We start from the raw sequence: 13,030 nt of genomic DNA on the forward strand, positions 1-13,030 counted from the left end.
CAAAAGTAAATCTACTTGGTTTTTAAGATCTTCTGCCTCCCCTGCTAGATCATCTACAATCACCAATAAGTAATCAATACCAAGTACAATAACATTAAAAGAGCGAATCATTGTTTAGATGTAGGACGAAGTGGGGATCGTGGTTATGTATAACACAGTAATTTAGAGAATCAGTATACTTGAAGGAGATTTCGCGTAACACCTCAGTAAGATCTCAACCTTCGCGGTTCGCGAACTTCTTCTGCAAGAACTTCTCAGTGTCACACGCTCAGTTTACCATCTAACTCTAGTCTAGGTGGTAGCGCAAAGAAGTGGGACTTGCATCAACAACAAATTTTACTCTCTCTCTGTTAGAACGTTGGCTGTTGGAAAACACTTCGCGGTTATTTCCTAATTTTTCCGCTCGCGTAATACATCCCCGTATACACCTTTTCTGCTATTATTGCGTGCGTTGCAAGTGAATTCATTTTTATAATTATTAGTAACTACCTATTATAATTTTATCATTTTCGGTAGACGGCGCTTTTTAAACTCTGTTTCGCGGGTGCTTTGTTTTCGAATAAAGAAGCACGAAAAGAAGAAATCGCAACTGCCCATGCGTAGCTGAATGACGAAACCAAGGCACACTTCTTCTATCATGAATTCATTCATAGCCAGGTATGTAACTTTTACTGAATGCATTAAAACCGTTTTATTATTTTTTTTGTTTTATAATTAGAAGAATTAAAACTAAAATTATTCTTAATGTTATGTTAATATATATTTATCCGATAACTTAAGAACATAGCTCGATATGATTAATTTTTTTAATGTAATCAGCAGAATTATTGCCTCTAATTGTACTAAAAAGGGAACAATTACCTACTCACATTTCGGAGTAAAATTTTCTTAGTTGCAAATATTTCCTTTTGCACTATCTAGATTTGGTTTCATTTAATTACGACAAGAGGGATTTTTTTGTAATTGTGTTGTATATTTTAATTGACTTTTCTGAAGTCATAAAGTAAGTATTATTATTATTTTCATAAAGAAAAACTAATTAGAGTTATTATGTCGTACATTTAGTAAAAAAGTTATGCATAATTATTTGAATGTAAGCGTACTGTACTTTTGTATTAACAATATCAACAATGCCGCATTCAGTGTCCTTGAACTTGTGAAAGATCTAGTTCACAGTTCGTGAAGTAATCCGCTGGGGCTTTCATAAACATGCAATTAATTACCTACCAAATTTTAATGAAATATAATTTCAAATAGTTAGGGATGTGGGTTGTTCTAGTTTTAGGGAATGAAGATTAGCTCAGGGTAGGAATGAATGGAGGTGCATGTTCAGTCAGTCTTAAGATTGACGACCTTATGATGATGATGATAATTTCAAATCTTTTAAATGTCTTTCTATAGACAATTTCAATGAAAAAAGTTTTTAGTTAAATCTTTTTCAAAAGAAAACAGAAAAAGTTTGTTGTCTAATGATCTATAACACAAAGCCTTTTTTAATATTTTATACTATTAAGAGACAGAATACCCTTAAAAAACTTCGTCTGTTTATCTGTATGAGTCAATCTTCAAAACGACGAACATACATACTTGAAGAGAAGATTTCCAGGAGTGATCTAATCCCCTTTTATCGATCCTTTCTGCCTGGATATCTGCCTGTCTTCCTCTACGTAGTAATTTTTTGCAACGGCTAACTCGATTGTGATAGAACGTAGTTACAGACATAAAGGGAATTTTGTCAGGAGGGTTTTAGACTCATATTTTTTAAATGATTTATTGATTGAAACAATTGTATTTATTAAACCCAACTACAAATAGTTTCACGAAGACAAAGTCACCGGCAGAAGCAATGGTTACTATTAAACGTTAAAACTACTGATTAGTTTTGACGTAATAAGCATTAGGTACTAAATAGATTTCGTCTATTTTATCATAAAAAAGGCAGTTACTGTTTCAACGTATTTACTCAAAAACGAATGCAGCATAATCAAAGTAGTTTTAATTGAAATCAAAACTGCCAAATACATTTTTCAAAATTATAGACACAACTGTCTAGAAATGGGAGAGGTATTAAACGTACTTATACATGTACAAAGGATTTATATATTATTTTATAAACTATTTCGCTAAAGTGATCGTAATAAATTTAGAATCCTTTTCTTATATAAATTTTAATAGAAATATTTCGTAGTTCGAAATCAAAAGGTTCTAAACATTTTTTGTTGCATTTTAGGAAACCAAATGAAAAAAAAAAGATTAGTTCACTCTATGGGATGTTTGAAAAAAAATGTATTTAAAAATCGTCGCTTCTGTTTGTGGGTCACAAGTAGACTAAATTTTATCGTAACTGATAAATGAACGAGAGAATGACACATCGGCAGGCAATCCAAAACTGTAAAGGTTGCTAATAGCCAACGGAACCCCTTAAAACAAGAGATTTTAAATTGTATTTACTTGCTTATCGTTAAAAACAAAATTGAAAAAGTGCAACTTTACAGTAGTAATCTGAAAAGCCTGTAAAACAATCAAAGTCGTACCTACTAGCGATTCCTGGTTTACATATACATATATATATATATNATGGCTGCCAAATCCAAACTAACCTATCAATCAGTCTGAAATTCGTTTTGGCGTGGTTTGATAGATGGCAGAACACGATGACAACACCAATTTCCCTCAGGGACGTCCTCTGTCTTCAAACACGGGTACTTATTGAACCGCCCTCGTATATATTTAAAGGCATTTAAAGTTTTAAGTACTTGAGATGTTCAGAATAACTTTCTATCGTGATGAAAAAATTTAAGAACTGCAAAGTTAAGAAAAAAATTAGAATGAACTGCGAACGTCACATTTCCTTAAACCAGCCTCCCCCTTGACATAACTCTTCACGCTAAGTAATACCCAGTGGCGGATCTAGGATTTACAATTGGGAGCGGGGAGATGCGGGGAGAAAAATTGGAATGTTGCCCTTCATTCATATATACATATACTATTTTTATACGAGGGGCATTCAAATATAAACGAGGCTATCACTTTTGGAGACATACATAATATCCAACGAAAATAATTAGTCGGGCCGCCGGGGGGGGGTGGCTACACTACCACAGTCCACCCCCAGGCAATACCCTTATCTCCCTCCCTCTTACTTGCGAACGTATTTCGTGAACGGTCCTAATGTACTTTATTACAGAAGACATTATAAAACAAATGTTAACTTTTAACAGGTACCTACCTATCTGTAAATGCGGATATTAAAATTCCTGCGGATAATTCGTAGTTGAGGATGCGGATATCCGATCCAATCTTATGAAACATCTGCAAACCAGCTGCCGCTGCCTTTTTTAAATAAGTTTTTTAATTGTTACAATTAAATTTGTAATATCAACTAAAATACCAAGTAAATTTATTTCTGCTGGAATTTTATTTTTACAAATGCGGGTCCAAATTGTAATTTTTATTATTTTCGCTTACGAAACAACGGGTTAATGGGATAACTTGTAAATATCGCTTTAATATTTAGCAAAATTCTCGTTTTTCATTTTCTCCGTGTTGACCAATCCTACTATATGTAGATATCGTCTCCTATGTGCTGGTCCGCAGGGAAATCTTTGGTGCAGCTAACTATCTACACTCCTGTATATATTGTTTACCCCACTTTTAAACAAGCCATCGCTTAGCTTGCTGAGGCGGTATATCTTGGCTCAGAAGCTGTTTATAATGAAGCGATCGCTTGTCGCTACCGTCCCAGCCGAAGTTTGCGAAATTTAGTCGGGTATTTTAACGAAAAAGGCGTTAAGTCAATCAAAATTTATCAAAAGTGGACCGAAGTCAATCAAAATTTATCAAAAGTGGACCGAAGTGTATGGAAAGTTATGCAAGGATTCAAAAAGTCGCACTCGCGCATACCTTTCGATATTTCAACATTTCAAAGTCACCAAATGATTTGGTCTACTGTTATTGAATTTCGATAAGTATAACACTTTACCATTAAAAAAAAAGCTAATAACTGCAAACTTCACACCTAGCGTAAGAGACAAGCGAGAACTTCATTAAAAATAGTAGTTAAGTCAAGAAAAAGTATTCCGGCAGGCTAAGGGCTGGTTTACTTGAGATTGGGGTAAACAACAAACACGGGAGTGCAGCCAATGGTCGTGACAAAAATTTTCCTGCGGCGTCAGCACTTGGGAAACATTTATTTCGGGATTACCCTGGCATCTTAAATACCTCTTTCGTAATATCTTGATAAGTACAATTTTTAAAATCCCTGTGATTAATCTTTCGCTAATTGCTTATTATTAGAAAAAAGTCCGATATTTTTATAATGTATTCAACCGCAGCGGATTTCATCTTTTATTTATAGAAAATTCCTCCAAAATTCGGAAATTTGCGCAAGCTCTGGGGAATGATAGTCTTTATTTTTGATCAGTTGTTTGGTCATATAACAAACGATTCCCTCGGCGGATGTTTAGCTAATTCATTTCTTTCTTCTACTAAAGATAGATACTTATTTGTAATTTAGAAGGTCAAGGTACTAGCGACCCTCCGCAGCTTTGCACGGATGCAATGTAGATACTGATATGGAGCAGTGCGGAATGATTGATAATATTACGATTATGATTAGGCTGTACTACAGGATAAATTTATATACATACAATATTTAAAGCTGAGAGCTTTATGAGACAGTACAAACATCTTCTCTTTATAAGTTACTCTCGAAAGCGTGACAAATGGTTTCCATGGGTTATCCTTGGGAGAGGAACACATACCATCGCGGACTTTTTTTATAGATCTTTTTAAGATATACTATTCCGTAGTACATTAATTTAATCTATCTCGTAAGGTTTAGCCAGCGTTTTTAAAGTAATCGCACAAAAATATGTTTGTTACATCACATTAAAAATCTTTCAATTTCTCGGCTTTTTTGTACTATAATACACATGTATTATACATATATAAACCTTCCTCTTGAATCACTCTATCTATTGCTAAAAACTGAATTACAATCCGTTTCGTAGTTTAAAAAATCTAAGCGTACCTACAGATGGCGTGAGCGACTATATTTTAAGATGTTTCCAAAAATTTTTAATTAATAAAAAATTTAAAAAATTGTAAATAATATNGGAGCTGTTTGCGCCGCGCTGATGAGATCCAAAAAGATCGAAATCGCGATCCGCGTCTGGCAGTTTCGACAGAATACAGACCACTTCGAATTGTTTTATTTCTTAACTGCTTAACACAAAAATTAATTATCTATAACGATAGGCTGACTGTAAGTCTAAAACATCCCCCGGCATCTGAATAAAGGTCAAGTAACTTCATAATTATAATGAGTATTACAGTATAAAGAGTTTCGTAATGGAGAGTTTACGCTACATTAGATAAGATACGGTGGTTTTCCTACTTACAGACTTTCATCGTTAGTATCGCGAGGAAAACTTCACAAATCCCTCTCACAGCATAAGGCAACTATATTTAGTAAGTACCTAGAAATTGGTACTAGATGTTTTACGTTTAATTATTTTGAAATAAAAATTTCTTGCAGTACGACAAGTACTTACCTTTTTAGTCAGGAAATTGTGGACTCGATTTAATAGAAACAAAAAAGGCTGTTATTTCTCTTTATGCGAAACAAACGATTATTTCCTTTAAAGGTTTGTTGTAACTAACGACAAGAAAAAACATCCTACGTACCCAAGCTAACAAATTAATTTTCGTATAGATTTACTTTCAACTAATTTCTACTAATTAACGACCGGCGTATGCGTGAACTAACGAAAGCGAGTTTTCTTACACTCTTAAAGTAGAAATATAACTAGGCACAATGTGACATCTAAAAGTTATTAATTAAATATCATACATACATAGGTGTTGGAGCGAACTTAGAAGTTCTCCCTTTCTCTAAAGGGAGTTACGAGAGTAGTATGGACAGTTCATACAAAAATAATTCTACAAGTCACGTTTTATCTTTCGGTATTCATCCTTTCTACCTTAATACACAATTTTTAAAGCAAACACTAGTATCATTGTGCTGTTCATGTTCAAAAGGTAAGCAGATCATGGTTCGCATGGTATTGGGCACGAGCTAGAGATTTATGCCGGGTCCGCACGGTAGCGAATAAGGAGATTCTCGTGCAAACGCGGCATTAAAGTTTGGTAAGCAACATAACCCCAAGCGTACTGCAGTCTGTCATTTCCTGAACACTTCAGACGACGCATTTTAAGCAAAACCAATTTAAAAAGTACACACACTCAAGAAATTGTTAACTACAATTTGTTTTTTGACAATGTCGTTGCCAATAGGAATTTATACTCTAAAGGCGCAGTCAAACAGGAACTGCTATAATTCGCCACAGACTTCTCTAGTTAGATAGATCGATTTTTTTAAACTTTCAGTTACTAAAGCTGGTGGGCGGACAGTCCCTCCGAATTATGTCAGAGAGTAGTGCCGAAGGTTCTTTTTAGCTTCCTTTTAGGAATCGTGGGATTGGGTGGGTGGCGTTTGGGGTGAAAAAGATGGAGCGAACAAATGAAAATAGAAAAGAATGAATAATTATGGAATATTACTTCCCCATCATTTACCTAAGTCATCCATGCTGTTGGTATTTAATTGGTGACAGTTAAGTATGCAGTCTTAGGCAAATCCGTCATTACTCTCTGATCTTGCTGCAACTAAGAATGGAGTGGACCTTTTAGCTATTAAAAAAATAATAAAAATAATTTGGTGTTTCAAAATCAATCGGTAACTTTGTAATAGTTTGAACGATCAAAATTGGCAAAGTTTGAAATACATTATCTGTGAGAACGGACTTACGTTCTTTCTTGTTTTCACTAGGAGCTGTAATTATTTACTGCGTTTTGAATACGCCCTTGTTAAGTAAGGAAATGCTTCATGATGCTTCAATACGACACCTATCACATTCAAACCATCCTAAATTAATATTATCACCATAAGGTCGTCAGTCCTAAGACTGGTTGGACATGCACCTTCACTCTTCCGTTTCTGCCTTTAATATAGACCTTCATAGCTGAGAAGGTGCCCTACCAACCTATCTCGCCTATTTCTTATTGATTTCCATAGAGTCCTCTGTTCTCCTATTCTTTCTGATCCTCTTCATTTCTAACCTTCCCTATCCACGGTATCCCCATCATTCGTCAGTAACACCACATTTCGAAGGTTTCTAACCTTTTCTTATCCACCGCGCCCACTGTCCATGTTTCGCACCCGTACAATGCCGTGTTCCAAACATACATCTTTAACAACCTTTTTCGAATTTCTAAATTAACCGTTCGCGAGCATAGAAGTGACTTCTTTTTATTGAAGGCGACTCGACCCTCTGCTATCCTCTCCTTTATATCCCTGCTACTCCTTCCGCCATGACTTATCTGACTTCCTGGATACCTAAAATCGGCCACTTCTAATTTTTCGTCTCCTATCTTTATATTCGCTCTTTCCCTACTTTTAAAATATACTTTTTTACTTTTTTTAATGTTAAACGCTTTTCTAATTAAAAATATTTTTTTAGAATAGTTCTACATTTACATTTTCTTAAAGCAGTCTCCACTAATATCGCAATCAGAATATGTAAACTTGAAAGGGACATTATGCAATAATTTATGCACGATAAAGCTGAAACATCACGCACGTATCGAGCAAAGTAAATTAGAACACGAATAATGAACATTCTAGCGCATATACATTATACATAATCCAATATAAGTTTAGTTTGGTAAATCATCCCTATATGTGTATATATATTTCTATACTAATCGGCGTGTCAATGTACCTACCGTTCAGCATTCCTATAAGGGAAACAAACACAGAATGTGAAGATGAACGAATCAACAGGTGTGAATAAGTGAGTGATGCTGAATTCACCAGATAATAAGTTGACAGTTAGCCATTGTTTGTAGTATTCACACACCGATTACCGCATTAACAGCTGCTCTATTCTCGATTACAAAATGTAACTTGCTCTCCTTTCTGTACACCCAATAACTATGTATATGTATCTTCATGAATCAGCTGATTTCAAATATATACATATTTATTTATCGTTGATAAAGCTGAATTACAATTTTTATTCGAAGTAAAAATGATAATGCAAAAAATGCACTGGCTCAACTAGCGCATCAGGAGCTGAACTATAATTTTTCTAGGACAATTGGAACACCGTGAAAGATACGCAGTAATTTTGAATTGAAGTTTTAAAGAATTACATTTGATATTATGTAATCTACAACGGTTCTAAATCTGCGAACGAATTCATAGTTTAATATAGATATACAAACATTTAGAAAAAAATTATTAGATGAAGTTATTACACTTTTTGAAGTCATACTTGTTTTAGCGAGTTAAGAGTAAAATTTTAGAAGGAAACGGAAGTTGTGCGTGGTCTTTAACGAAAATTCGGTAATAAGAAGTTAGTAACGTGACTGCAAGTGGATGTTAGATCATCCGTCACCCGGAATCAAAATATAAACAAATACACAAATCTTCCCTTTTTCAACAGTGACTGTAACATACTATTACTTACAACTTACAACGAATTGTCTTCTTTATCCATTTTAAGTACTAAATTTGGTCATTTATTTTATTATCCTTTACTTTTATAACTAATGTATCCGTATCATAAAGCATTCAATAAACATTTAATATTGCATAACTTAAAACTCACTATTAAAGCTCACAAATTAGGATAAATAGTCGGCTGATTAATTTTGGACTAATTAAAATACAAGGTTTTTGATACTTAAACTCAACTACATTTATATGGTTTTGTGAAAATCTTTTATTGGGAAAGAGAAGATTCAATTTGAACTTTATGGTTATGTAATCCAAATGGTCTTATTTTTTATGATTACGATATAATAACTCTTTAATCGTAAATATATTTTTTAATGTCTGGATTTGGATTATTTTGGAATGTCTCGTCCAATCGGATTCTCCACGTTGTAAAATACATTCGCTCACCTATGATGAAGACTGTCAATACCATCTTCAGTATAGTGTACAATACGTAAGTAAACGTTTTTAAAATCAAAACTATCAAAAAGTTTGATGCCTCCTAGCTGCCATCTTAGGTATTGGTAAATTTTATAAATCTTTAATTTCCTCAAAGTTTGGTTAAAAAAGTATTGTTGGAACAGTGAGTGAGTAAGTGAGCAAGAAAAAGACGAGATAAGCTAATAAGACACCACAAACATAAAAGCTAGTTAAGGACATATTAGAAACAGAAACAAGAATTAAGTAAAAAGGGGCTGAGATAGACTTAGATTAGATTACTATTCGCCAATAATTACGAGATGCAAGTTGCTCCAGTTTTCTAGATATGCAAAGCTTGGCTCAAAAAAGGAAGAATTGAAGGTGCGTGTCCGACCAGCCCTTGGGCTAGAGACCATATGATGGTGATGACTAACCGTTAGTTTTCAGTTCAGCTCAAATCGAAATCAATAATTATTGCAACTGTTAATACTTACAAGCATGCAGAAATGTAGAAGTAACAAATGTGCATAAATACCTAAAATCATATGAACGTTAACTGCTCTAATAAATACGATACATGAACAGTATATAGCCTTAAAACTATATTTACTACCTACAGATTCTAAAACTGAACTGCTGAAAGTGAAATAAGTGCATGCATAAGGTTTAATTGCATGCTAGGCACGGAACTGGTGATGTGCCTAATGATAGTTATTAAATAGGGAAGATGCACTTGAAAAAAAAACATAATTCAGTTAAGCTATTAAACACCTGCAAATTAAATAAAAGCAATTACTTTTTCTATTCCGTACTCCGGCAAGTTTCTTTGCGAAACGATTTCAAACCAATGGCACAACGAAGGAGTAAGAATTACTGCTGCAACTGTTTTTAACATAATCATTTATTAACCTGCGAATTAGCGATTACCGACCGTAATAAAATGTTCAAGCTTCTTTGCGGCCGGCGTGTCCGATAAGATATTTAAACTTTTGATGAGAAGTTTAAAGGGTTCAAGTAGATTAGTAAAAAATATATATTACCAGCACGGAAAGAATTTATGTATACCTCCAAAATCTTAAATAGGGCAACTCTAATTAAAACAACTTACTATACAGGGTGTTTCTGAAATAAGTGGTAATAGGGAATCGCACGGTGAGTAAAGAAATATGATTAAAAGATAAAAGAAAGTATAAGTAAAACAGAACGAGTGGCAATCTCAAGCCGGCCCAAATTTCCTCACCACCTTTAAGGTTGTTACTGACCTATGACAATGGCACCTTGACCTACCTATCACAAATTCGCCTGAATACATAGACGTTTACAAGATTAAAAGAACAAAGAGCTACTGTAGACAGGTTGTAACATAAACATTGACAATCACCCTTAATCTAATCTAACAAATAAAAAACAATGCATGAGTACAAAAATACAAAACAAATGCAACAAGGATGCTGCCAATGATCAGCTGATCGAATGCAGCGTTAAATTCCTGTAGTTACCTGCGTGAAAACGGTGGATTTTCGGACCACCAAACATTAACTTAATTTCCTTGTTTTATAGTGCCCTATCACCTCCTGCAAGCTTGCTACTTATTTCAGAAACACCTTGTATAATATAGAATATACTATAGATAATAGCAACACATTGCCAAATTGAAGGTCTCACTTTTCTACTTTCACTACAAAAAAGTGCGGAACGATCGATCACATAGTAGATGCTCCAGGTTCTTTCTCGAAAAAATTAGAGCTTTTTTCAAGAGTACTAGGGGCAAAACCTTTTACCTTTCGTATTATAAGTACATATATAATAAATGCTGTTTTCGCTATAGGCATAAAGGCCACAAGATCGTATAATCTATTTTATAGATTAAATTAGAAAATGGAAGAGCCTTTTATAAGACGACAATTCTTTGTCCATTCGAGGTAACTTCCTGATTATAAATATAGCCTAAGAATTCTGAAGATGTCTTTTTTTAATTATTTTAACAGAAAAAAGTTACAAGGACTTCTACAAATAATAATGAACAAATTAAAAAAAGGAGATATTGTTAAGCCTATCCTATCTATAAACAATTTTGCAAACACAATTAATATATCTTTTTACATTACAAATCTCGTTCTAAAGGTACGTCGCGTATAGAATAAAGACAAGTTAGATCATTTGGTGCATGAAGTTGAGAAAAATGATTATAATAATTAGAAATGCGATATTTATAACCAACAAAAAGTTACAGTTTACGATAGTTTGAGAGATAAAACAAATATTTCCGAATTTATCGAAGAATAGTCTAAAGTCTTCAAAGAAATAACCAAAAATGGTCTCAAATGAAAGATTGGTATGTCTAGTCCAGTATGACACTGTGCCCACATGATTAAACCTATTAAGAAAAACCATTGAGTGATAAGGGCGAAGCATCGGAACCTTTAGTTATCAACAAATCAATTTCAAATTATTTATATATAAATTACTATAACATAATCAAAACAGTTTTAACTGAAGGTATCTATTCATCAAATAATTTTTGCTTCACTTGTTCAACTAATTATATAGGGTAACTCTTTTTTCTTGAAACAATTAAAGATGTGGATTTGACCTCATTCGCCTGGAAAAAGGTTTTAAATTAAAGTTGTATCCTTTCCAAGAGAAAATAAGCTAGTGACTTTGACCTTCAAGATCAATTGCAGATAGAATAATAAATCTTTGATGGGGATGTACCTAATATATTTTAGACCCCATTGAGCATCTGAAATATCTTGATGAAATTTCATTTTTTAGTTAAAAGTTGTATGTAAGGAGCAATCAACTGGTGATCTATAGTGTGACCTTAACATTAACCTTTAAGGTAATATGCAGACTTAGTCATTTTTCATGATTCCGAATTAGAAAACACCCTTGAAGTTGGTGCGTACTCTAAAATATCTTAATATATATAAGTTAGGTCGATTTTTTTCTCCAAAAAATTTGATTCATTCAAAATATTTCTGATGTTCTATTCTTAATTTCTCTTAAACACGCCAGAATGAAAAATTAAAAATTTCCACTTATTCTATATACATCCCTAGGGAGTCAAAAATTTCAGTTTAAAAAATTACTGCATGATTTTGAAGGCTTTAATAGTTACATTGCCTAGGATCATAGTATGTCGTAATTGTGTCTTTTAGTTTATTTCCAGAAATTTGTTTTCATTTCCGCACCTCCCCTGCCAACAAGGTAGCTTTTCCTAAGTCCCCTTTTCCTCCTCCTGTCCTCTTACCTCTATAATGCCAGAATAAACTAAATCATTTTTGATAAAAATAGTTAGATAAATTTAACATTCTACCGAATATAGGTACAGAGATTAAAGGTAAAATTTCAACGAAAATTAAATTGTGCAAAAAAAGGAAAACCCGGAGGGCACCACTTTGCAATCAAATATGTTATTTGTAATTGTGTGATCATTAAAAAAATACACTGTAGGTACCTATGGTTGAATATGTAGGTAGGTAATTGAAATAGATGCAGGTAAATGCTAATGTAAATTGCTATATATAAATGTGTAAGCAATTTGAATTTTTTTCGTTAAGATAGAAAGTAACTAACTATCCCAAAAAAATAAATATTAGTGAATTTTTATAATAAATGGATGTACGTTGAAATGGGAATGTAGAGCGCTCACGAACCATCAGCGCCTCTTTAGCTCAGTGGCAGAGCACTGGTCTTGTAAACCAGGGGTCGTGAGTTCAATCCTCACAGGAGGCAAGTTTAATTTTTGTTTTTTTTTTTGCGTTTCAAATGAATCTGGTGGTTTAGAAAAGCAAATACAAATATGTAACGACAAACGATGCTGCAATTATTTAAGTTATTTATTCTTTTGAAGTTGAAATGATAAAATATCATTATAAAAAAGTAAACTAGAAATTACAGAATCTTTTGAGAAAGAAATGTAATAATGTATTTACGAATCACGTAAAACAGTAAAAATTCTGACAGCAAACTTTTGCAGAATCAGTCATAAAATAATCCTTTACTTTCCATTTTATGAGAATCTAATAAACGCTGTGTGCAGGTCAT

The 13,030-nt window shown here is 33.4% G+C and overlaps 1 protein-coding gene and 1 non-coding gene across 2 annotated transcripts in view; both read left to right on the forward strand.

The window, feature by feature from the left end:
- The first annotated feature begins 212 nt into the window (after positions 1–212).
- Positions 213–13,030, forward strand: part of LOC108736926 — an 84,056-nt gene continuing 71,238 nt past the window's right edge. Inside the window, exon 1 of the mRNA XM_018469540.1 lies at positions 213–657. Coding sequence (XP_018325042.1) covers positions 608–657 — 50 coding nt within the window. The 5' untranslated portion in view covers positions 213–607. The remainder of the gene's footprint in view (positions 658–13,030) is intronic.
- Positions 12,647–12,718, forward strand: Trnat-ugu. Its single transcript has one exon. It is a non-coding gene; the product is annotated as a tRNA-Thr (tRNA).

The sequence above is a fragment of the Agrilus planipennis genome, unplaced genomic scaffold, assembly GCF_000699045.2.
Source record: "Agrilus planipennis isolate EAB-ADULT unplaced genomic scaffold, Apla_2.0 scaffold151, whole genome shotgun sequence".
In the NCBI taxonomy this organism is placed as follows: domain Eukaryota; kingdom Metazoa; phylum Arthropoda; class Insecta; order Coleoptera; family Buprestidae; genus Agrilus; species Agrilus planipennis.